This window comes from Equus quagga, chromosome 2 (assembly GCF_021613505.1).
Source record: "Equus quagga isolate Etosha38 chromosome 2, UCLA_HA_Equagga_1.0, whole genome shotgun sequence".
Taxonomy (NCBI): Eukaryota; Metazoa; Chordata; class Mammalia; order Perissodactyla; family Equidae; genus Equus; species Equus quagga.
Window position 1 is genome coordinate 57,238,239 of NC_060268.1, and position 22,108 is coordinate 57,260,346.

General features: G+C 48.7%; 1 protein-coding gene across 2 annotated transcripts in view; it reads right to left on the reverse strand.

The window, feature by feature from the left end:
* CA12 (carbonic anhydrase 12) overlaps positions 1–22,108 on the reverse strand; it is a 49,563-nt gene that overhangs the window by 25,909 nt on the left and 1,546 nt on the right. For both annotated transcript variants that reach the window (XM_046652376.1, XM_046652375.1), the window contains exon 2: positions 17,520–17,540. In XM_046652376.1, coding sequence (XP_046508332.1) covers positions 17,520–17,540 — 21 coding nt within the window. The remainder of the gene's footprint in view (positions 1–17,519; positions 17,541–22,108) is intronic.

Here is a 22,108-nt window from a genome sequence, read left to right on the forward strand (position 1 = left end):
AAAAGAAAAGTTTTCTAAATGCTTTAATCCATATTTTATATCAAACTTTTCTCTTTATTATTTCCATTTTTGTTTGGGTCAGCTTGAGAGGGAGGGCTGAGACTGAGACTGGGTAAAGTGCCCAGGCCACATCATCTCTGGTGTAGCCGTGGCAGTGGGACCAATAGTGCAGGCTGGAAGGGAGAAGAGGCGAGCTGCCAGACTGGGGCCACCAGCTCTGCTCTCTGCTGGCCCTTGGGAAGTCCTTCCCCTCTACCTTGCCATATCTAGAGGGCCACTACCTCTCCAATAACCACTCTCCAATATCGCTGGGGAGAGGGGAGAGACCAGGACCGCCACCTCTCTGGACTTCTCTGAGCCTGCTCTCACTTCTACATTTTATTGCAGCAATGCCGGGCTGCTTGCACTCTTCAGACACGCCAAGCTGCTTCCCATCTCCCTGAAACACCCTCGCCCTGCCCCATTCACCCACTAAGGCAGGACCACGTGTTTCTCTCTCCTTGGTGCTCCTGTAGAGCGCTTTGCATTTCTCTCTCCTAGCAGCACCTACACTTCTCAAAATAGTATTTTATATCTTTCTACCCTAGTAGACCAGCGATCCTCAAAGGGTAGTCCCTGGACAAGCATCATCATCGTGACCATCTAGGAACTCACTAGAAATGCAGATTCTTGGGCCCCACCCCAGAACTACCGAATCAGACACTGCAGAAGTGGTGACCAGCATCTGTCATTGAACAAGCCACCAGGTGATTCAGATGCTCACTGAAGGTTGAGAACCACGGCACTTGGCTCCCAGCTCCTCTCGTTCATTCTTGTATCCCTGACTCCTACCACACAGCCTGGCACATCGGAGTGTTCAACAGATGCTTCTTGGATAACAGCATCAACAAACGACTCATAAGTCAGACAAGTTGCTAAGTGTTAACAGCCCAACCCGGATAATGAAACCTAGCCAGGCCCAAGTCACTGGTCAGCGCTCAACACACGTTATTCTCTTTGATCTTCTTTGACCCATTCACAAAGGAATCATGGCAGATGTAAAACTGCCAAGCCCACAGTTGAACCAGACGTCCTGCTCTACCCCCCTTAAAAAGAATATTATTCAGTGTTGACTATGAGGAACATAACTTCCTTTTCTAAACTTGTTTTCATGGCTCATCTCATTTCTTTACTCTTTTTTTTATTGTGGTAAAATATACATGACATAAAATTTGCCATTTTAACCATGTTTAAGTGAATTCAGTGGCATTAAGTACATTCACACTGTTGTGCAACCATCACCACTATCCATTTCCAAAACTTTTTCCATCACCCCAAATGTACATTCCTGGTGGGAATGTAAAATGGTGCAGTCACTGTGGAAAACAGTTTGGTGGTTCCTTAAAAAATTAAACACAGAATTATCATATGATCCAGCAATTCTACTCCTAGGTATACACTCAAAGGAATTGAAAACAGGAACTCAAACAGATACTTGTCCACCAATGCTCATAGCAGAATTATTCACAATAGCCAAAAGGTGGAAATAACCCAAGTACCCATCAACAGATGAATGGATAAACAAAGTGTAGTGTATACATACAATGGGATATTATACAGCCATGAAAAGGCTCATCTCATTTTAATATACGACTTTTTTTCCAAGAATCTAACCCACTAGATGTCTGAGGAGAGCCCAGGTAGGTCTCTATATTTTCACACCTATCACAGAACCAAACTTATGGTAGATGCTCAGTAAACGCTCATTGGTTGAGGAAAATTTGTGATTTACTTGGTTTAGACTTGGAACAGTGGTTGTCAAACTTTAGCTTGCATCAGAATCCCCTGGAAGGCTTGTTAAAACACAGATGGCTGGGCCCCATCCCCAGAGTTTCCGATTCAGTAGGTTTTGGGTGGAGCCCCAGAATGTGCATCTCTAACAAGTTCCCAGGTGATGCTGATGATGCTAGTCTGGGGACCACACTTTGAGAGCCACCGGTCTAGAGCAGGATTTCCCAACCCTGGCTGCACACTGGAATCTCCGAGGGCTTCTGAGTTTGCCCCCGGTCCCAGTCCCTACCATCTGGTTCAATTGCTCTTGGGTGGGATCCAGATACACGTGGCTTTAAAAAGCTGCCCAGGTGATTCCAATGTGCAGCCAAAGTCAAGAGAAGCCGTTGGGAAGCCCTCATCAGATTGCCGGTGTTGTGGCTGGAGCCACGACGTTTTACTCTCTCTGCTTTTTTTTTTAAAATTAGTTTTTTATTGTGGTAAAATATATATAACATAAATTTACCATTAATGACATTTAGTATATTCACAATGTTGTGCAACCATAACTGCTATTTAGCTCTAGAACATTTTCATCACCCCAAAGGAAACCCCACACCCATTACACAGTTACTCTCCATCTCCCCTCCCCCCAACCCCTGGAAACCACTAATCTACTTTCTATGTCTACGGATTTGCCTATTCTGGATATTTCATATAAATAGAATAGTACGATTTGTGTCTGGCTTCTTTCACTTAGCATAATGTTTTCAAGGTCCATCCATGTTGTAGCATAGATCAGTACTTCACTCCTCTTTATAACTGAATAATATTCCATCGTGTGGATATACCACAATTCATTTATCCATTCATAGGGTTGTTTTTTGTTGACGTTTAAATATTTGACTCTGGTTAAATTGCTATTCTCTTCTATAAAATAGCTGTTGACTGAAATAAAGCATTGGTGTCTCTCCTGTGTGGGTTTTAGAAAATAAGCTGTGAATAGAGCTGGCATGAAAGGAAGATGGAGAAAACATAGCCTGGTTTTCTGGAAACGAGGATCTGGGGGGGTCAGTGAAGCTGTAATTCACAACAAGCTCCTGAATGAAAAGGGAAAACTTCAAATAGTAATGATGATAAAGGCATATCCCATACAAGGTGATATAGCAACGTTCTCTGGCACTAAAAGGAAATTAGTGGGAGAGCAAATAACGTGGGCAGAGGCTGCTTTTGTGACAGGCTCCTTCCCTGGCAGAGAGATCTGAAAATGTCACACATGCTTGTCATCATCGGTAGCTGTCTCTCCCGACTGACAAAAAGCCGCTCTGCTCTCCCTCTCTCTCCCCATCCACCTTCTCAGCACTCATCTTTGTTAAAAGTGGAAGGCAGAGGGTGAGCAGCCATGACTTGATTCAGCAGTTAGACAGCAGCTCAGGGACAACCCAGGATATCTAAGTTGAATGTGCCCAGAACAAATTATTTCGTCATGGGCTTCTAATGTTTATTTACTAGGATGAGTACTTCCCCTTTCGCTCCCGCTCTGATTTCTCCCTTCTTCGCAGCCAAGCATCTTACAAGAATTGTGTACACTGCTCACTTCTGCATCTTTACTTCCCATTCAGATCTGACTGCTCTGGGACTCGGACTTTCAGGCCCACATCCTGCTGAATTCAAATAGACTCTTCTGTCCTTGTTTTTCTTGAAGCCCTTGGCCCAGTGCCCACCCACTCGCTTCTGAAGCCTCTCCTTTCCTGGTTTCTGGGGACACTGCCTTATCTGAGTTGTCTTCCCATTTCTCCCGCCCCTTCTCAGCTCTCTGTAGCTACCTGCCCCTTAATATCAGCTGACCCCGTGGTTTTGTCCTCCACTCGCTCCTCTTCTCTCACACACACTCCCCTGGGATGATCCTATCCCTTCCCGTGGCTTCAATACCACCTCTGCCCTGCTGAGGGTCTCCTCCTGAGTTCCAGACCAGTTGCCTACTGGACGCCCCCACTGGACGCTCTGTGGGTTCCTGAAATTAGACATGGCTGGAGGGGGAGGCAGACAGGCAAACACATAATTTAAAAATAACCAAACTCAGTATCTTTTCCTCTCTCACCCTCTTCCCTCCAAAATCACCTCCACCTCCTTCAAGGTTCTCTAGCTCAGCTGATGGTAGCACCCACCGCACCAAAAGCCTGGAATCACAGTCTGCTCCTTCCTCTCCTCTCCCTTGGACCCCAACTCTTTTATTCTTTCACGTGTCTTTTTAAAAACTGAATTAATCCTAAGGTCTGTAGTGCAGCCCACAAGACTCTCGTGATCCCACCCCCCTCTCCAGCCTTTGCCTTCCGCACTACAACCTGTCAAAACATGGTAGGAGGAGTCCTAGGACCCCACTCAGAATAACCAGTTAACCTGCCACAGTTTTATGGATACTGGCGAAGACACGAGACTCCTGAGTCAGAGACAAAGGACAGTCTAATACTCAGCGGTAGCAGAGTGACATTTGCACCTGTTTCCCAAGCCCCCGTTCCATAGGCTGATGCAATGAGGGCCCAGTGACACCTGCCCATGCAAGCTGCTCGGAGTTATAGCTGAGGAACTCGGAGCTTAGGAAGCCCCAGTCTTTTAAAGGGAGTGGTTAGCAAACCTGCCCAACCTTTGCCCCCAGGGGAGACATTATCTTTATTTTACTGGACAGCAAACAAATCTGCTTTCTGACCTGGAGGGAGACATTATCTCTATCTTGCCAGACTATTTGCTACATAAATATCCTTGAAAAGATATTCTGGAACAAAAGCTGTCAGTGCCTCTGCTCCCAGCCATGCTGCAACAGGAGACCCAGGGAGAAGTGTCTCTCAAAACCACTCCTCAAACGTGGGCTGTGCCATCCTGGGTCTAACTGCGCCACAAGCATCCGTTCACCCACTCTTTGGATCTCTGTTGCCTGCGATGGAACGCCATCCGCATCCCTAAAATGCACAGAAACCCTCACACGCTCTCCTTCCCCTGCTAACTCCTTTGTCTTTCAAGAATCAGCTCTTCAGGCAGGGCTGACCCTTGCCCCAAACTGAGGACTTCTGTCCCCACTCTGCGTCCACAGCACCAGGGCACATTATCATGGCACTTGATTTGCTCCATTGTAATTACCTGTTCACATGCCTGCTTGTCCCTCAACTACCAGCCCACTGAGGGCAAGGGCTGCGTCGTGCTTGTCTCTGATCCCCAGCGACCAGCCCACAAAGGGCATCATTAAGGACTGGTCAAAAGAATAAGTGAGTCAATGAATAAACTATTATTTTCAGGCTGCCAGCAGTTTCTTCCTGTCACTTGAGGTGGAATCGGATATAAAAACTGAAGCTGGAAAACTGGCCTGGGACAAGGCGGGTGGGGGGCAGGCGGGGTGTTCATAAGCATTTTCCACATTCTGCAGGAGGGACCAGAAATCTGTCCTTGGGAGGTCCTCCCCATGTTGAGGGACAGAGCACTTGGATAAGCCTTCTTAGTTACACAGACATGAGGCGGGGAACTACCCAGCGTTTCTGGGAAAGCCTGGCCCGAGCCCAAATAATCCACAGGCTGGTGCTTCAGGCAGAGATGGTGGGCGATCAGTTTAGTGATCCAGTGATACAAACTGAGTGGATCTTAACAGGTCTGTGACCTTGCAAAGAACACTGTTTCTATAAATATGAATTTAGCTGTCCTGGATGGAAATGTTGCTGCCCCGCCTGCAGGGTTATTTCAGACTAAGCCCGTGGTTCTCATCAGGAGGGATTTTGCCCCTCAGGACATTTGGCGACGTCTGGAGATATTTTTGGTGTCACAACTCGGGGAATGCTACTGGCATCTAGTGGGTAGATGGGATGCCAGGGACCCCGCTAAACGTCTACAGTGCACAGGACAGCCCCTCACAGCAAAGCAGTATGCTGCCCAAAACGTCAGTATTGCAGAGGCCGAGAAGTCCTGGACCAGACTATTGTGAGCGCCTCGTCTCGGCCATGAGGAAGCAGGGAGCAGATCACATACTGAGGAGGAGGTTTTTCTCGAAGGAGTTGGGCGCTCTCACTGTCAGTCACCCTGGGGCAGGGAAGAGGAATAGGGCTCTGGCCTTGGGGAAGAGCAAGCACAGTCAGGACGACTCCAGGCCAGCAGAGCAAGGCCAGGGCCTACAACACGATGGTAGGGCCCCCTGGGAAAGGGATGATGGTTGCCGGTTGCCCTCAGGCAGTGCTGAGGACTGAGATACCTGTTTCAGATTTTCCTTTAAGGCTGTAAGTGCCTTGTCTCATCCCAGGATCACAATCAAATTTTGTTAAACTCCAAGGCCTAATGAGTTATTTTTTTTAACTGTTATTTAATGAGCACTTACTGTGGGCCGGGCATAATTCTGTAGTAGAGGTTGGCTGACACTTTCTGCAAAAGGCCAGCTAGTAACTATTTCAGGCTTTGCAGGCTGCAGTCTCTGTCAGTACTCCCCACCTCTGCCGCTGGTGCAAAAGCAGCCATAGGGAATATGCAGATGGACGAGCATAGCTGTGTTCCAAGAAAATTTTATTTACGAAAACAGGTGGTGGCCTGCATTTGACTGGTGGGCCATAGTTTGCCAACGCCGCTCTATATGCTCAACATATCTGTATTGATTTAATATGCATAAAGACCCTACCACGTAGGTACTATGTTCTCATTGAGTAGATGAGGTGACCGAGGCCCACCCAAAGTCACACGCTGGCTCTGACCCTGACAGTCATGCTCTCCACCACGGCAGCCTCCCGACGCGCTTGGAGTGTGCAGAGCCTGGGCAGCGACACCAGTTATGAGGTGGTGAGGGGACCAGCAGGTAAGCCCTGGGCAATGGTCCAAAGCTAGAGGAGAGAAGCAGCAATGGAGGGCTTTGTGACCTTGTCAACATTCCCTGGGGAGTCTAGAAATAGCAAAAGGAGGGATCTGATAAAAGACGAGAACTTGCTGCAGTTACCCAGGGTGGAACCTGAACTAAAATGAAAGCCGACTGGCCCCTAAACATTGACCCTGGGTTCACCCAGTTCTTCAGTTACCAGCTTTCCCAATGAGGATTGCCTTTCTGATATCTAATCTATTGCTGCTATTTAAAGCTACTCCCTCAGTTTTCCCTTAAAGGGAGAAAACTTGCTTTTCAATGGTTCTTCTCACACCTAAAAACCTACACCCAGGCTACTTCTGTCTCCTTTCCAGAGAGGCATGAAGTGCAGTGGGAAGGCCAAGGGCTTTGGAGCCATCAGATCAAGCTGCCAATCATAGTTCTGCCACCTACTAGTTGTGTGACCTTGGGCACAGCTCTTAGATTCCCTGAGCTTCACTTACAAAGTGAAAATGGCAGTACCCACCTCACAGGGCTGTTGTGAGGAACAAATGTGGTAGTGTAAGATTAGTGTCTGGATGGGATGGACTCCCAGACGTGCTGGTTCCCCGGCCCTTCTGAACTGAATAGTCTCGATTCTTCCTTTTGTTCTTTGGGGCTGTTGTCCAACCTTTTAGAGCAAGTTCTCCCTTTCACCTCACCGGAATCTAGGGTTCCCTATGTGTCTCCTTTTACCTCTAATGAGATACACATGGTGAGGCAGCTTTTCATTTCAGACTGGTTTCGCCTCTGAAATCCTACCATCCCAGATCAAATGCCATTTTGTCCCTGGTGCCTTTCCTGACTCCCGGAGCCAAAACTAATTAGAGAGCTAAACTGTTCTTTCTTCATTCACTCAACAAATGTTTCCTGAACATTTCCCCTGGGCTGGGCTCTGTGCACCTGCCCGAGCAGCCCCTGTAGGGGGGAGGGTGTCGCCCCCACATGCTGTGTAGGTATGTCCCCTTCCGGATAACTCTCTTTGAGGCTAGAAATGGCTCCTTCCTCATCCCGTACCCCTCTGAGGCCCTAGAACACTGCCCTGCTTGCAGCAGCCTTGTGCTAAGAAACCACCATGGAGGGAAAAACTGCTCAGTGGTAATCAGACAAGTTGATCTTCACTGGAAATAAGCGCTTGTTATTAACCCAGGAGGTACGTGTGCTTCGAGAGGCAGTTCTGTGAAAGGAGAGCATAACATTCCCGCAATTCTCCACTTTTTACCAGAGTGTAACAAATTTTCTGACCAGGCATCTTTGCACACTCAGTCTTACTTGCACACCTTGCACGCTCAATCTTAGTCAGTGATGCAGACATTCCCTACTTTATCCTTGCTGATGGACGAGTTTAAGCATCACACTGAAAGGTTTATCAAGAGCTGGGAGACTCTTGGGGAGCTGCCAAAAGGAAACAGAGGAGTTGCTTTAAGGTTTCACCTGAGCACCTCTCCAGGCAGGAGCTGTGAATGCACATACCTGACCCTCAGAAACAAGCAGAGAGCTTACTCCAAGTGCACTGTGTAGAGATGGAGGTGTGAGTGTGTGTGGGTACAGACACATCTAAGAAGGTAGATACAAGTATGAACATGGCTGTGGTGGCACATGCGCACCTTCATCTCCTTCCTGAATAACCAGAAGGACCGAGCACAGTGGCCAACGTTCCTCTTCCTTTCAGTCTTGGCAGCCTGGGCTCTATTCCCGCCATGGGCTGCACGCACACGGTACTGCTCACTAGATGCTACTTTCTGCCCTGCAGCCCAGCCCACTCACTTTGCCTGGCCTCCTGGCGTGCTTCTGTACTTATGTGTGTCCTCTCCTCCCTGTTCTCCCTTCCATCACTGATCTTTCTGATTCCAATCACCACTCTCCTTCAGCTGTCCGTCCTCTCCCTAAGAACCCGAAAAGCGTATTGATTCAGGATCATCCCTAGAGGAACCCCGACATCTCTCCCAGCTGCGTGCTGCCAACAGTAACAATGTCTGGATTCTTTTGATTTTTTTTCCTAGCAAGCACACTAGTTCTTTGATCCACATGTCCCATGAGTGTGTCACAAGGAACCGTATCAAATGTTTATTTATGTCAAACAGGCATTAAGTCTATTGTGTTTTCTTTAACCGCTAAGCCTTTTATCCTGATGAGAGGAAGAAAAGCAAGTTAATTTGGCATGATTTGTTTCTGGCAAGTCTACATTATTTACTTTTTTAAAAAGTCATTGCATTTCCTCAATGGCTTTTACACAATGTCATGATGTGTAGTGAACGGCACGCAATGCTTGGTATAAAATAAGCATCTGCCAAATGGCTGGGAAAGCACATGAGACGGGAATCAGGAGACACGGCTCTGCTCCTGGCCTGGCTCCTCATGCTCTGTTTGGGCCACTTGACAGCTCTGAGTTTCCCTTCCCTCATCTGTAAATGGGGGTGGGGCTTGGCTACATCAGTGCTCCCCAGTCCGGTCCCATCTAGGCAATAATGGCAGTCTGGATGGCGATCTGAATACGTCGTGAAGCCCAATAGAGACAGGCCCTCGTCCACAATCAGGCTGCATTGTGTCTACACTTCTGTTAGGTGTGTACATTTCTCACCGAATTATACCAACATGTCAAGACTCCCATTGCCTCTTCCTTGGTTCAGACCCCCAACCCCTTCTCCCACATCCCTCTGATCTCCCTTCCTCCAGTGTTTCACAGTCAATCCACTCTCGACCCTGTGGCCGGGATGATCCTTCTAAAATGCTTGTCTGATCACCTCAGTTTTCTACTTAGAATGCTCCAGCAATCCCCTGCTGCCACCAGAATGAGGTCCCAACTCGGCTGGCTCACAAACTCCTCTCTCTGACCCTGGCCTGTCTCCTAGTCCCCTCTCTCCTTGTTGAGCTCCTTGGTAGTCCCCAGAACATACGAGCCTCAGTGATCATTGCACAATTTGTCCCTTTGCCCCTAACGCCCTTTCATCCTCTGCCCTTCGCCTGGCTAGCTCTTCCATGTCCTCCTGGTCTCAGCTTACACATCTCCTCCTCCAGAAAGCCTTCTATAGTCCTTTCCCCAAAACACTAGGTGAGGTCTCTTCCTTCCATGCTTCATCTCTCTGTATTGTAAGGCCATGTCTAATTCACTGTCCCCTCCTACATTCTCATAGTGGGGACCGCACCTTGTTCTTCATTTCCTTAGCACCTGGTCCAACACTTGGCATTTAGTATTCGCTCAATAAATGTTTGTGGAATGAACGTGAACCAATGATCTTGGGCTAACTGAAAACTTGGATTGGTTTTTATATCTATCTTTGATTGACAAAAAAAGAGAAAAGTTAACTATTTCATTAATGTATTAATTTGTTAAAACTTTTAAACAATGGTATCCATAGAGGGAGGCAGAATAAAAAAGTCCCTTCCAAATAAAAATTCCAGAACTCTATTTGTTACAGCATTTGGGCTCAGGAGCAGACAAAACACATATCAACTTGTATAAACTAGAAGGGCAGTATCAAGGGAGAATCTTTAGATTTGCAGGTCATAGGAGAATAGACAGTTGCTCAAGTTGGAGCCACCAGTTTGCCTCTGGGTTTCCTGGTGCCAAAGCCAAAAGGGGAAACAGTCCTTCACACAACTGCCTCAGACTTGCTACAAAACATCTTTGTTACACAAACTTCAGAATCACCTTTTCTCATTTCTCCACTTCTCATGCAGTTCCCACAAGATGGGGCACCAAGGAGGGGCCACCCTATGAAAGTACCAGGCACCATCTGCCAATGTCACCATTTCCTGTTATGTGTCAATCTCACTCTCATCATAACCAAGGAGCCTTTCCTGAACCACCTGCCCCAGAGGTGGGGGCAGCATGAACCATTTGCCCTGAATCCACAGGCATCCTTACGAGACCCCGATGCGTCTCAGCCAGTTCATCCAGAAGTCACACAGCCGATCCAGTCACAACTTAGTGATTGTAAAATCATTTAAAAAGATAAGATGAGCTAAACAAACTATTTTATGTAGAGTTATACCAGTTCTGAGTCAACCTTTGTAGACACAAGGAGGTGGCAGCTAGTATTGTTCCTTCCTGGTTGGCATAAATCAAATGCTTGTCAGGTCATTGGAAAGCTTCTTCCTTAAAAGAAAACTTTTGTAAACTAAAAAAATAGCACCTAAATTGCTTTGTTTATAAATGCTTATAATACTGATCCCAAACCACCAAGAAGTCTATGTGAACTGCGGATTGACTGAAACTCAGAAAGTTACCATTCAAAGTCTAATACAATGCCCCACCATTCCTATATGCTACTTGGGACGGCATGCCAACTAGCCATTGATTTTACACTTTTTTGCCACTCCCTTTGTTTTCACTATTTATTGTTGAAATTAATCATTTCAGCTCCTTTCTTTGTGTTCTTAGCATCTAACAGGGTGCTTCTCAGTGAGTACTTGTGGAACAACTACCATATTTCCTTGCTTCTAGATGCCAGTGATGATAAGATATATCCCAGTTTCAGAGATGCTAAAATGTAGAAAAGGTGTGTATCTGAGAATCAATGAAATATGGTCTTTGTCCAGCAGGCGCTCTCTTTCTTGGCCACGTGGCATGGCCCCTGGAGGAGTCTGGCTGGGCTCCTGGGCTCCACAGTGGGGCCTGCATCCTTCACACCCATGGCTGCCACCACAGAGGAAGACGGTAGCAGACCAAGAAGGAGGGCCCTTGCTCCCTGCCAGGAGACTGCAGATCCTGCTGAAACAATCTCTGATCCAGTCTCTTTCTCATGGAAAACCAGACTTTCTAGTCCCTGCCTGGAGCCACCTTCACACACCAGCTTTGAGTTTAGCCTTTTGGCTTTAAATCTTTCTTCTGAGCTGGTTTACCCCCACGGGCTCCTCTCTCTCCCCATGCCGAGGATGGGCTGTCAAGGGTTTAATGGGCTCCTGAAGGAATATACCCTGCCTGCCTTCACCTGAATAGCTGGGGCTCAAGACCAGCACAAAGCAGAAGGAGCAAGTTCGAACACAGTTTGAGGCCTGGCAGGACGTACTCTCGGCTCTCCCAGCCAGCTCTCCTGTGGTTCCAAGACTTGACTGCCTCCAGTGGGCAGGGTCCCTGCACAGGGCTGGGCTTGGGTAGGTTTCTGCCTAGGTTCAGAACTCCAACTGGGAAGCCTTAAATCAAGGCTCAGCCCAGATGCTGAGATGCAAGTGGAGCCCAGCTGGATGAGGAGGCAGAGGGCACCACCTGCTCTCTGGTGACTTCAGCTGCATGACTGAGGTGGCCATGGCTATGGAACCGGATATCTGGTGCCTAAAGGCCAGGAAAGCACCAGGGAGATTTGATCTGACTTCACCTGGTCTGAAGGACAAGGCTAGAAAGAACATTCCGGCCTGTGAGGCCCTTGGGAGAGGGCTTGGAGCCCTTGTGTTTTTGTTGAATCCCTTTCTCGCAAAGGAAACGCTCTTCATTTGTTCAGAATATAAAAGGAGCTACCTTCTCACTGTTAAAAACTCAGGCAATTTAGAAAAGCATGAAGAAGCAGATCCTGCCTGACAAAACTTGTGTTTGTTTGGTGCTGTAGCGTTTAAAAGGCATTTTCCCACATATTACCTAATATAATTCCACCATAACTCTGCGAGGCGAAGGGACAGAAAGTGAGGATTAGCTTTACCAAGTGCTGACGAAGCGCCAGGCACTGTTAGCCTCTCTCCATCTGTTTTCTCATCTAATCCTCACCACAAGCCTAGGAAGCACAGCAGTGGTTCTCAAACTTGAGTGTGCACCAGAACCACCTGGTGGGCTTGTTAGAACAGATTGTGAGGCTCAGCCCCAGAGTTTTGGATTCGTACATAGATCTGGGATGAGTCCAAGAATTTGCATTTCTAACCCAGTCACACATGGTGCCTTATTGCGGCTAAAGAACAGGAGATGAAGGGTTTGGGTTTTTCGTGCCAGCCTCCTTCCTTGTGTTTCACTTCTAGCTCTTAGTGTTTGGGAAGGGCGTCCCGAGCCCCAGGTGATGCTGATGCTGCTGAGAACCACTAGGGTAGATGCTATGACTCCCATTTCACAGTTGAGAACACCGAGGGTCAGAGAGGTTAAGTTACTTTCCTAATGCCATTCTGCCAGAAAGTAGCCTAGCACATATTCCCCAGGAGGTCTGCCTAGTTCTGGGCTCTGTATGCTTTCTGCTTCTTCCTCCTGGTGTTCTGCCTTACACCCCCCCACCCGACCCCACCCCGTGCCACTCCACCTGCCTTTAGGAACTAAGGCTAGCTTTCCTATCTTTTCACCCAGCTGGTAAGGCCAGCTGGGAACACTAAAGTGCAGGCATTTTGGCAGCTACAGGCCAAGATCTCCTGGAACAGACAAACCTCAATTCTGTAACTTGGGAAAGATGAGAAGTAATTACGAGTGGGTGGACCAACCACAACCAAACAGATCCTGGATGTCACAACTTCAAGTAGAAGTGACTGGAACTACAGCACAGAGTGGGTTGGCTGGCAAGCCTCGAGGGAAATCTCCAGGACACAGGGATAGAGATTCAGTTTCCTGGTATGAAAAACATGTTCTGGCCTTTTCTGGCTCTTTCCCCTGGGAGTGCTTTGTGCCTCTTCTCATTCATCCTCAGGGTGGCAGCTGCAGTGGGTGAGAAGCCGCTGGGGTGTTCGGAGTTGGCTAAGCCTCTCTGCCTTTGGTGAAGACAAGAGCTCTCCTTAACTAAATCAGCCTTTTCATTGCACGTGCTCCCTGACTGCCGTTCTCAGTTCTCCCTTTAGCTCTGACTGTCTGTTCCTCACACTGCATTTGAGTGTGCCTTTATCACGACTAAAGAATAGAAAGCAAAGAGTTTTTCCTCTTAGCCTCCTCCCATGTGTTCCATTTCTAGTTCTGGTTTGGAAGGATGTCCTGAGCGCCAGGGAAAGTTCACTTATAGCAACTTAATATTCCAGCAGATTCAGGACAGAAGGTGGGTGGAGGTGGGAGCCTAGAAAACCACTGAGGTTTGCCCTGAGGGAGGATCCCTTTCTGATTCTCAAAGGAAGTTCTTTAAGACAGAGAATCTATCACCTGGGAGAAAGGAGAACAGCGTGAGGAAAACAGTGTCAGCACCCGGGTCACACAGAGTCCTGCCAGAGCCGAGGGCCGTCCAGCCACAGCAGAGAAGATGGGCAGGAGGGCCTGGGAGCAGCTGCAGCCTGCTGCCCAGCACCCCCCAGGCCAAGCCACCGTCCAGAGTTCCAGAGTTCCCTGCACCAGACTAGGGAGGGGCTGGGCTGATGGATGCCCCACGGGGCCCTGGCTGGGCAAAAGGTGGGACTCCCCCTCCAGGAGGAGCACTTGACTTCCATGGTCCCTTCCATCCCACCTCCTTTGAAGGTTTGTCTTATTTCTCCCAAATCTCTAGCAAACAGTGGTATTTGTCTATTTCTGAACTAGCTCACTTCTGAGGAGCACCAAAGCAATGTCTGGTATCCTCAAGGATGGAGCATGGTGCCCATTCTCTGCTCACATGACGTGTTCTCGGGTTGTTAGTTCTAACACAGTCATTCTTTTCGGTTGCTCTGTTGTTTTGAACGCAGTAAGGGGTTTTTTTGGTTTTTCTCGGGGGAGGGCTAAAAAAAAACTATCAGGGTAAAGATGACTCTCCCAGCCAGCTGGAATTTTTTAACTCTTTTATTGTACATAATATTCACACAGAAAAGGTGTCTGTATCGTAAGTGAGCAGCTTGATGAATTTTCACAAACCGAGCACAGCACTTACATCAAGGAACTGAACATGACCAGCACCCCTCGTGCCTCCTTCTGGTCACCTCTGCACCCCAAGGGCACCCACTATCCTGACTTCTAACAGCACACATTCACTTCAGCAGACTAGAGTTTATCCTCAGCCCACGTGACAACCTGACGTACAGTCGCCCTCCGGTTCAGAGTTGGTGAAGCCCAGCAGGATTGATTTGGGCTGATTTCCAGGGGGAAGGCCCACTCAGCAATTCTAAACCCAGCACATATCCAGATGCTCCTTCAGCCACCCAGGAGGAGTGCAGGGGGCAGGGTTGGCCCCATCTGGGCTGTTAGATGGCCTTTCTGTCTCCAGGGGGACCATCCAGGAAGTCAGCCTGCTGACTCAGTGTGGAGGGGGATGAGGGCAGAGTTCTTTCCATGTGTTTCTAGAAGTCCTATCTTGTGCAAGGCAGCAGGAGGCCGCTGGATCAGGATGACTCAGCAGCATCTGCATGCAAAGCAGCTGAGGTCTGCACCCTGGGAAAACTAGCACGTGGCGCTGGGTGGGACTTGCCCTATTCAAGGCAGCCCTTACTGTTTGGAACTGTTTTCCCCAGCGCCTACGCCAGGCCCTCCGTTTACCTGTGTGACTCTGAGAACAGGTGCCAGCTGCCAGCCTGGACCCGTTTGCCTCCTTAGCTGGCCTCCATCTGTCCTCCTTCACTGGCCCCCACTGGGGAGCGCTGACTCCACGTCGCGTGTGTTCATTTCACTAATAAAAAGCCAGAGTTGCCTTTGTGCTCACCCCATGCATGTCGTGCAGCATTAGACTCTGCCCTCTGCTTCCTCAGCAAAGAGCTGCTCTAATTGTGCGAGGTGGGAGGGACAGAGGGCTGGCGGTCAGGAAGAAATGCTTCTGGTCTGGTTGACGCCCTGCTGGACAGAGAAGCTCACCCTCAGGGAACACCACGTCATGACTAAGTGGCAGTAAGATTTTCCTCCCACACCTTCATGATGCAGTGTCTCTCTGTTCTCCATAACCATCTTACTCCGCCCTGGGGGGCTGTCACAGAGAGGCAGGGACCCCTGAAGTGACTTGATTTGCGTTTCCACTATACCTGGGAGGCCATGGGGCAAGTTACCTCTGACTCTGGCTAGAAAGGCCTTGGGAACCATCTGATCAGAGGTTTTCTAACAGAGCGTGCATAAGAATCACTTGGAGTGTGCATGAAATAGACAGGTTTTTCAGGTTCCCTTCCGCTCCCAGGTCCAGCCCTTAGGCCCAGAAATCTGCATATTTGGAAGGCATTCCTGGTGATTCTGATATAGGTCACCCTGAGCCAGTTTGCGGAACACTGATCTAAACCTCTCCTTCCTCAGGTTACAGATGGGGAAAGCGAGACCCAGAGGGCGTGCACGGCTTACTCAGCGTGGCTCACTCAAGATCGTTGGGAATAAGGCCCAGGACGAGTCTCGCCTTCTTTCCAGGTCCGCCCTGCTCCTGTCACCTCCCATACACTGAACCTGCCCAAGGAGCCCTGAGGCCCAGACTCTGCCCATTCTCCCTCAGTCAGGTCTCTTGCTCTGCCCTTCTCTCTTACTGCCATCACCGTAAACTGGACATTAAGACACAGAACGGGATTTCTACAAAGGCCCAACACCTCCTTGCTCCCTCCCATCCTTCCCCCTCCACCCCCAGCCACCATGTTACTCTCCCTAAAACGCAGATCACGCCCTGCCCCTCCACCTACGGGACAATGTGGGACAGGCCTGGCCTGCCCCCGCATGCCTCCCCTGATTGACCCCACCTATCTTTTGGACCTTAGAGTCCATCACTCCTCTATAACTCCTTCTCTACGAGTTTTCCCTCAAATACCATCTTGCTCTTTCTTGCCTCCACTCATGTGATGTCATCATCTTGGCCAACAGTTCTTCCTCCCCACCACACTGAATCCTCCCCACCCTCTAAGGTCCAGGTGACAGCCCTCCTCCTTCAAGAAGGCTTCCTTGACCATCCAGCTCTAGCACTCTCGTCCTCCTCTGAACCATCAGAGCACGGAACCATTTATTCATTATCTGTTATTATTACCTATTATATTCTGCTTTGAATTGTGAGTTTTAAGTGATTCCCAGCAACAGACCACAGCCTACCCTTCTAATTATTCACCCACTCAGCAACGAGCCTTGCACATAATAAGTACATAAAGGACATTAGTAATGATGGAGCAATGCAATGCTAGAGCCAAGGAGACCTTGGCCTGTAGGTAAAGGTCGATTAGTTCAGTGATTTTTCTACGCCTCCTGGGCTAACAAATATCCAAAGGCTAACTTTTGCAAATCTAAGTCAGATCTTTCTCTGGATTCTGTTTCCACTGTAATAATCTACTTCCCTGCCTGTCACCACCTTTCCTGTGCCAACGAGGCGGGTTCCACCCTCCTGCTCACCATTATAATCTATCCTTCACATCCCTTGTGACTCTGTCCCTATCAAGACATTATTAACATTCCTGTACTTGCCAGTGGGCCCAAGTTTTTGGCTTCCCATTCCCACTCTAACTCATGGCCAAATTTCCAATTCATTGCAACACACCAGCTGAGCCAATTTCCAGCTGCTTATCTTGCAGGTCTGCCACAGAGGGCTAATGCCGTTGTTAACCCAATCCCATGGAAACCCCGTTGCACACTTGATGTCCCTCTCTCACCATTTAAGACAAGCATCCCTCTTGTACTAAAAACTGACCATCACCACTTCGTCCATTACTTGCTTACAAACATGGCAACAAGAAGTTAATTCTAGACACACTGACAGTGTACGTCCTGGGGCCTGAGCCAAACTTTCAGAAAGGAGCCCTTTATTCTTTGTTTATTGTTGGATCAATGTCGTACTGAGGAGAAAGTCTCTCTCCTGCCCAGCGTCCTTGCAGTCTGGGGATAACCTAGGCATCTTCTCCTGGGAGGTTTGGGAGAAATCCTTGCAGGAATCTGGAAGCCTTAAGGCTCTGACTCACAGTTCAAGTGCACAGAGCAGGCCCATCTGCTGGAAAAAGTGCTGTATGCCACCTGTATGGAGCGATCTTCAGAGAGTCCTTGTGCCCTCTTTTAACGGCACCAGAACTGCTTGTCTCAAACCCCCAAAATAATCTCCACAGATCATGGCATTTCTGGCTTTCTCATTAGATACAGCCATCCCTCCAAAAAGTATTTAAGATCTCTACTTACCAATATAGGTCCACTTGGATCCTGCAAAGAACAAAACAAAGCAAGTCAGTATAATTGAGCTTGAACAAGTTAGAGAAAACACTACAGATTTTATTTTGAAAGGGGTAAATTGAAAAGGAGGTGGATGCCCAGAAATTAAAACTTTTTCAGTCTGTGTCAGAACAACTGCTTCTCTGAGCAACCATGCTCCCAAGGGTGGGAGGCACAGGCAGCGGGTTGGTGCAGGGGCTCATGGTTTGGGAAGGGCTTCTTGAGGGGAAGCCTCCCAGACATCCTTTTTTTTTTTTTTTTTTTGAGGAAGATCAGCCCTGAGCTAACTACTGCCAATCTTCCTCTTTTTGCTAAGGAAGACTGGCCCTGAGCTAACATCCATGGCCATCTTCCTCTATTTTATATGTGGGACGCCTGCCACGTCATGGCTTTTGCCAAGCAGTGCCAGGTCCACATCCAGGATCCGAACCAGCGAACCCCGGGCAGTGAGAAGTGGAACGTGCAAACTTAACTGCTGCGCCACCAGGCCGGCCCCTCGAGACATCTTAGAGAAGCCAGATCTTATTATCCAAATAGGTAATAAATTCCCAAGGCTCAAAACCCAAAAGCCATCAAGGCTGGAATCTCTTCCTTCCCCACAACCTCCCTGCTTCCTCTAGAGACAGCCAGTCTCCGCAGTCACCGTGAACCCCTTCACAGCACGAAGTCTGACGACACACACACAGGCATTTCTATTCTTTCTCTCCTCTCCTCACCCAAATGGTTGGCATACTGGAGACACTGTTTTGCATCATGCTTTTTCCCACTTAACAACATATCCTGGAGAACGGCTCACGACAGTCCATAAAGAGCAGAAAACGAGTCTCAAAAGGAAAAGTTTTCTTTGAGGGAGCTGCCACCTTCATCTGGGTTAGAATCCCAGGGGTGGTAGGAATGTGTAGGAGAAGTGCTGCCAGGAATGTAACGAAAGTCACCTACTCCTCCTCCTCCACCCTTCACACCACAGGTCCTTCCTTCCTACATCAACACAGTTTCTAAAAAGTCATTGCAGAGCCGTGCTCTCATTGCGCTGCCTGCACACCTCCTCTGCACCTCCAGAAGGAGACTGAGCCCCCAACTGAGACTCAGGGTGTCTCAGGGGACACCTCCAACAAAGGGGACTCTTCAACTCCCAAGTCCCTCTCTCCTAGCCTCTCCCAGTGCCTCCGGGCTTCTTGGTCACAGGGTACAGCTGGAAGGGGAAGACTCTCCCATCCCCTCTCTCTCTCGGCAATTGATTTGCAGGAAAATGTAATTGACCAGCAATCTGCTCTCTTATCACAGTTGGGCACTTCCTACTCCAGCCAGTTGTGGTCTTTAAAAGCTAAAAGAAGACTTTGATTTTTTTTTTTTAAGCTGGTTCAATCTCATACTTTTTGTTGTTCTATTTCATTTCTTTGCCTCAGTGTTTTTAATTAATTTTGCTTTTAATTTTCAAGTTCAGTTGGTAATTTTATCAAATTACACTTGTACGTGGTTTAAAGGGTCAGATGGCTCTGTAAGGCTTTTTATACAAATATCAGTCCCCTGACACCCCCTAGCCATCTCCCTGCTCCCTAGGATAACCACTTTGAATCTTTTCACAACGATTCTTCTGGCATTATCGCCACATGTCTATAGAACATACCTATATTGCTCCCTTGTGATTTGTTTAGGTTAGGCATGATTTATTGACAGCCCACCCTGGAAGAGAAGGACTGAGAGCTCTTCACACAGCTGCAACTGTCACCTGATTTTATAGATGAGGAAATGGAAGTCCACTGAGGTGAAAGGGAAGATCAGTGCCTGCTAAGAAGTCTCTCCACAGCTCCCTGACTTCCCAGAACTTAGGGAATCTGTGAGTCTCCTTCCCAACCTTTGGGATAGTGGAGGGAGTGCAGACCCCATAGAGTATCCAATGAGTACTACGGAGCTTTTCCCCATGAAAATGCCCAGAAGCTTGGACACAAAATTCCATGTACAATTAACCTCAGGAAGTCCACAGAACCCCTGAAACCTGCTATGGACCCCACAGGAGTTAATAGCCCCAAGGTGAACCTCCCCCGAATTAGCGATTGGAAGAAGACATTCAGAACCACGTTTGGGCAAACCAAACTTGTATGTGACCCCCACATCTGCTACCACCCCTTTTACTGAAACGATAGTGAAAAGGGACAAAGAGAGCCTTGCCTTGGAAGACATCAAATCTCTTTTCTGATCATTTTCCTTCAGCATTTTGTTTGAGGGGTTCGCTATTAAAATACAATCATGGATTTCAGACAGAGAAGCCAGATTATTGCCACTTAGCTGGGCAGAGCACTTGGCAGCCCGGGATATAAAATTTCACAAGGACCCGGGAGGTTCATCCTACTGCTTCTCTCGAGAGACACAGGCCACTTCAGCGATTCTGGAGGCCACCAGAAAAACATCTGCTGCCTCCGAGCGGTACTGCCATGGCCAGAAGTTTTCAATGCACCTTCCCTGAAATCCAGTCATAGTCCCAGTATCCTCCATGTCCACTTTCCTCCCCAAAGCTTACTAAGCTGAGGCTTCTCCTATTACTGCAGCTCTCATCCTCAGATGAGAACGCTCAGGGCACAGTGTGAAAGAGTGGACATCTGGGACTGTAAGGCCTCCAGTGGGGACACAAGACCGGGGACTTGTGCTTGAAAAGCAGCAGCATCCAGAGCAAACTCTCCTGCCTCCTCTTTCTGAGCAAGTCTGAGTGGTCCTCTGGACCTGGGGCTTTGGGTGTAAACGGCAGCGTCGGAGGGGCTCAGGAGCTGAGGCTGGGGAGAAGACACACTGTAAAATGTCAGGGGGTTCATCGCATAAAGGTCAGGCCCAGTCTGGTTCACCATCAGCTCAGAAGTGGCCTCAGGGAGACTTTATAAAGGATGTGTGTGTGTGTGCATGTGTTTGCTTTATTTGGAAATGGTGCCTCCTGGTTCCCTGCCTCTAGCTTTACGGGCAGGAGTCTTTTTTTTTTGAGGAGGATCAGCCCTGAGCTAACTACTGCCAATCCTCCTCTTTTTGCTGAGGAAGACTGGCCCTGCGCTAACATTCGTGCCCATCTTCCTCTACTTTATACGTGGGACGCCTACCACAGCATGGCGTGCCAAGCAGTGCCATGTCCACACCCGGGATCCGAACCGGCGAAACCGGGATCGGGCCGCCCAAGAAGTGGAACGTGCGAACTCAACCGCTGTGCCACCCGGCCGGCCCCAGGGCAGGAGTCTTAACAAGACTAAACTGACCCCATAAGGCAGGCCAGGGCAAGGCCCCTGTGGCTACACTTCAGTGGCTCCCTGAGGGAGCAGGCCCTTCCAGGAGGGGAAGTGTTCCTTCCCAAGAAGGTCATCTGTTCTATCTGGAGACTTGGGAGGCCCAGCCTGACGCCTGCTAGAACCCGCAGGCCCAGTTTGTACCGGACAGGGAGAATTTCCTGGGCGCTTGCTGAGAAAATGCTATTTGCAAAGACCCAGGTGAGGGGTTCAGGGCCCTGCCTGCCTCCTGTCCTGGGTGCTAGACCTTCCCTGAGTAACCGTTATCTGGGCAGCCCAGCTCTCCACACCAAGTTCAGGCAGAGCAGACTCTGTAGAATTCACTGAACGATTCCCCCACAGCAACTAAGAAGTCAAAGATTTCTCCAGAAGACACTGACTTCACCTTATTTTGCACCCTCCCTCCCCAACCCCAGACATTTTTCTCGGACATTCACCAGTGCCAACTGCTCGAAGTTTAAATGTTCCAGGCAAAGGGTAGACCCCATTACCCAACCTTAATGCCCCTCCACCCCCAACCTTGGGTTAATACTGACACTCTACACATCAGTGATTTTTGCTGTGACCTCGTCCCCTAAGGTAGGTAAAAAAGCCAAGAAGTCTGCATGAGGAATTATAGAATAAAAATTGTATTCTTAGAATCTAGGGGGAGGCAGGCTGGCTACTCAGTGGGAGGTGAAAGTAGAGTTTTGTTTTGTTTTGTTTTTTATTCTTTTGCTGAGGAAGATTTGTCCTGAGCTAACATCCACGCCAGTCTTCCTCTATTTTTTAGTATGTGGGCTGCCAGCACAGCACGGCTGCTAACAGACTAGTGGTTAGGTCCACACCTGGGAACCGAACCTGCAATGCTGAAGCAGAGCACACTGAACTTCACCACTGGACCAGGGGGGCTGGCCCCAAAGTGGATTTTTTACTGCACATTCTCCCACCCCAATTTGGAGAATGGGGAGGGGAGAGGGGCTGAAGGAGGAGGGAAACAGAGGGAGTAGGAAGGCAAGGAGGAGAGGGGAGGAGAGGGGCAGGGAGGGCAGGGGAAGAGAGAGAAGGAAGGAGGAGCTGCCCCAGAGTTGAGAGGAGTAACAAGCTTTTGGGAAAGACAGCCAGTGAATGGCTGCTTCTCTCTTTTGGCCCTAGATTTCTGGTGAGATTTAGGGTCTCAGCGCAGCTTTCTTGAGAAAGGAATAGGTATCAAAGTTGGCAGGTTTGAAAATTAATTTCCACTTTTATATGACTCCTTTCTCCCATCTACCTTCTATTTCTCCCCGACCAGATGAGGGAGATAATATCAAGCATATC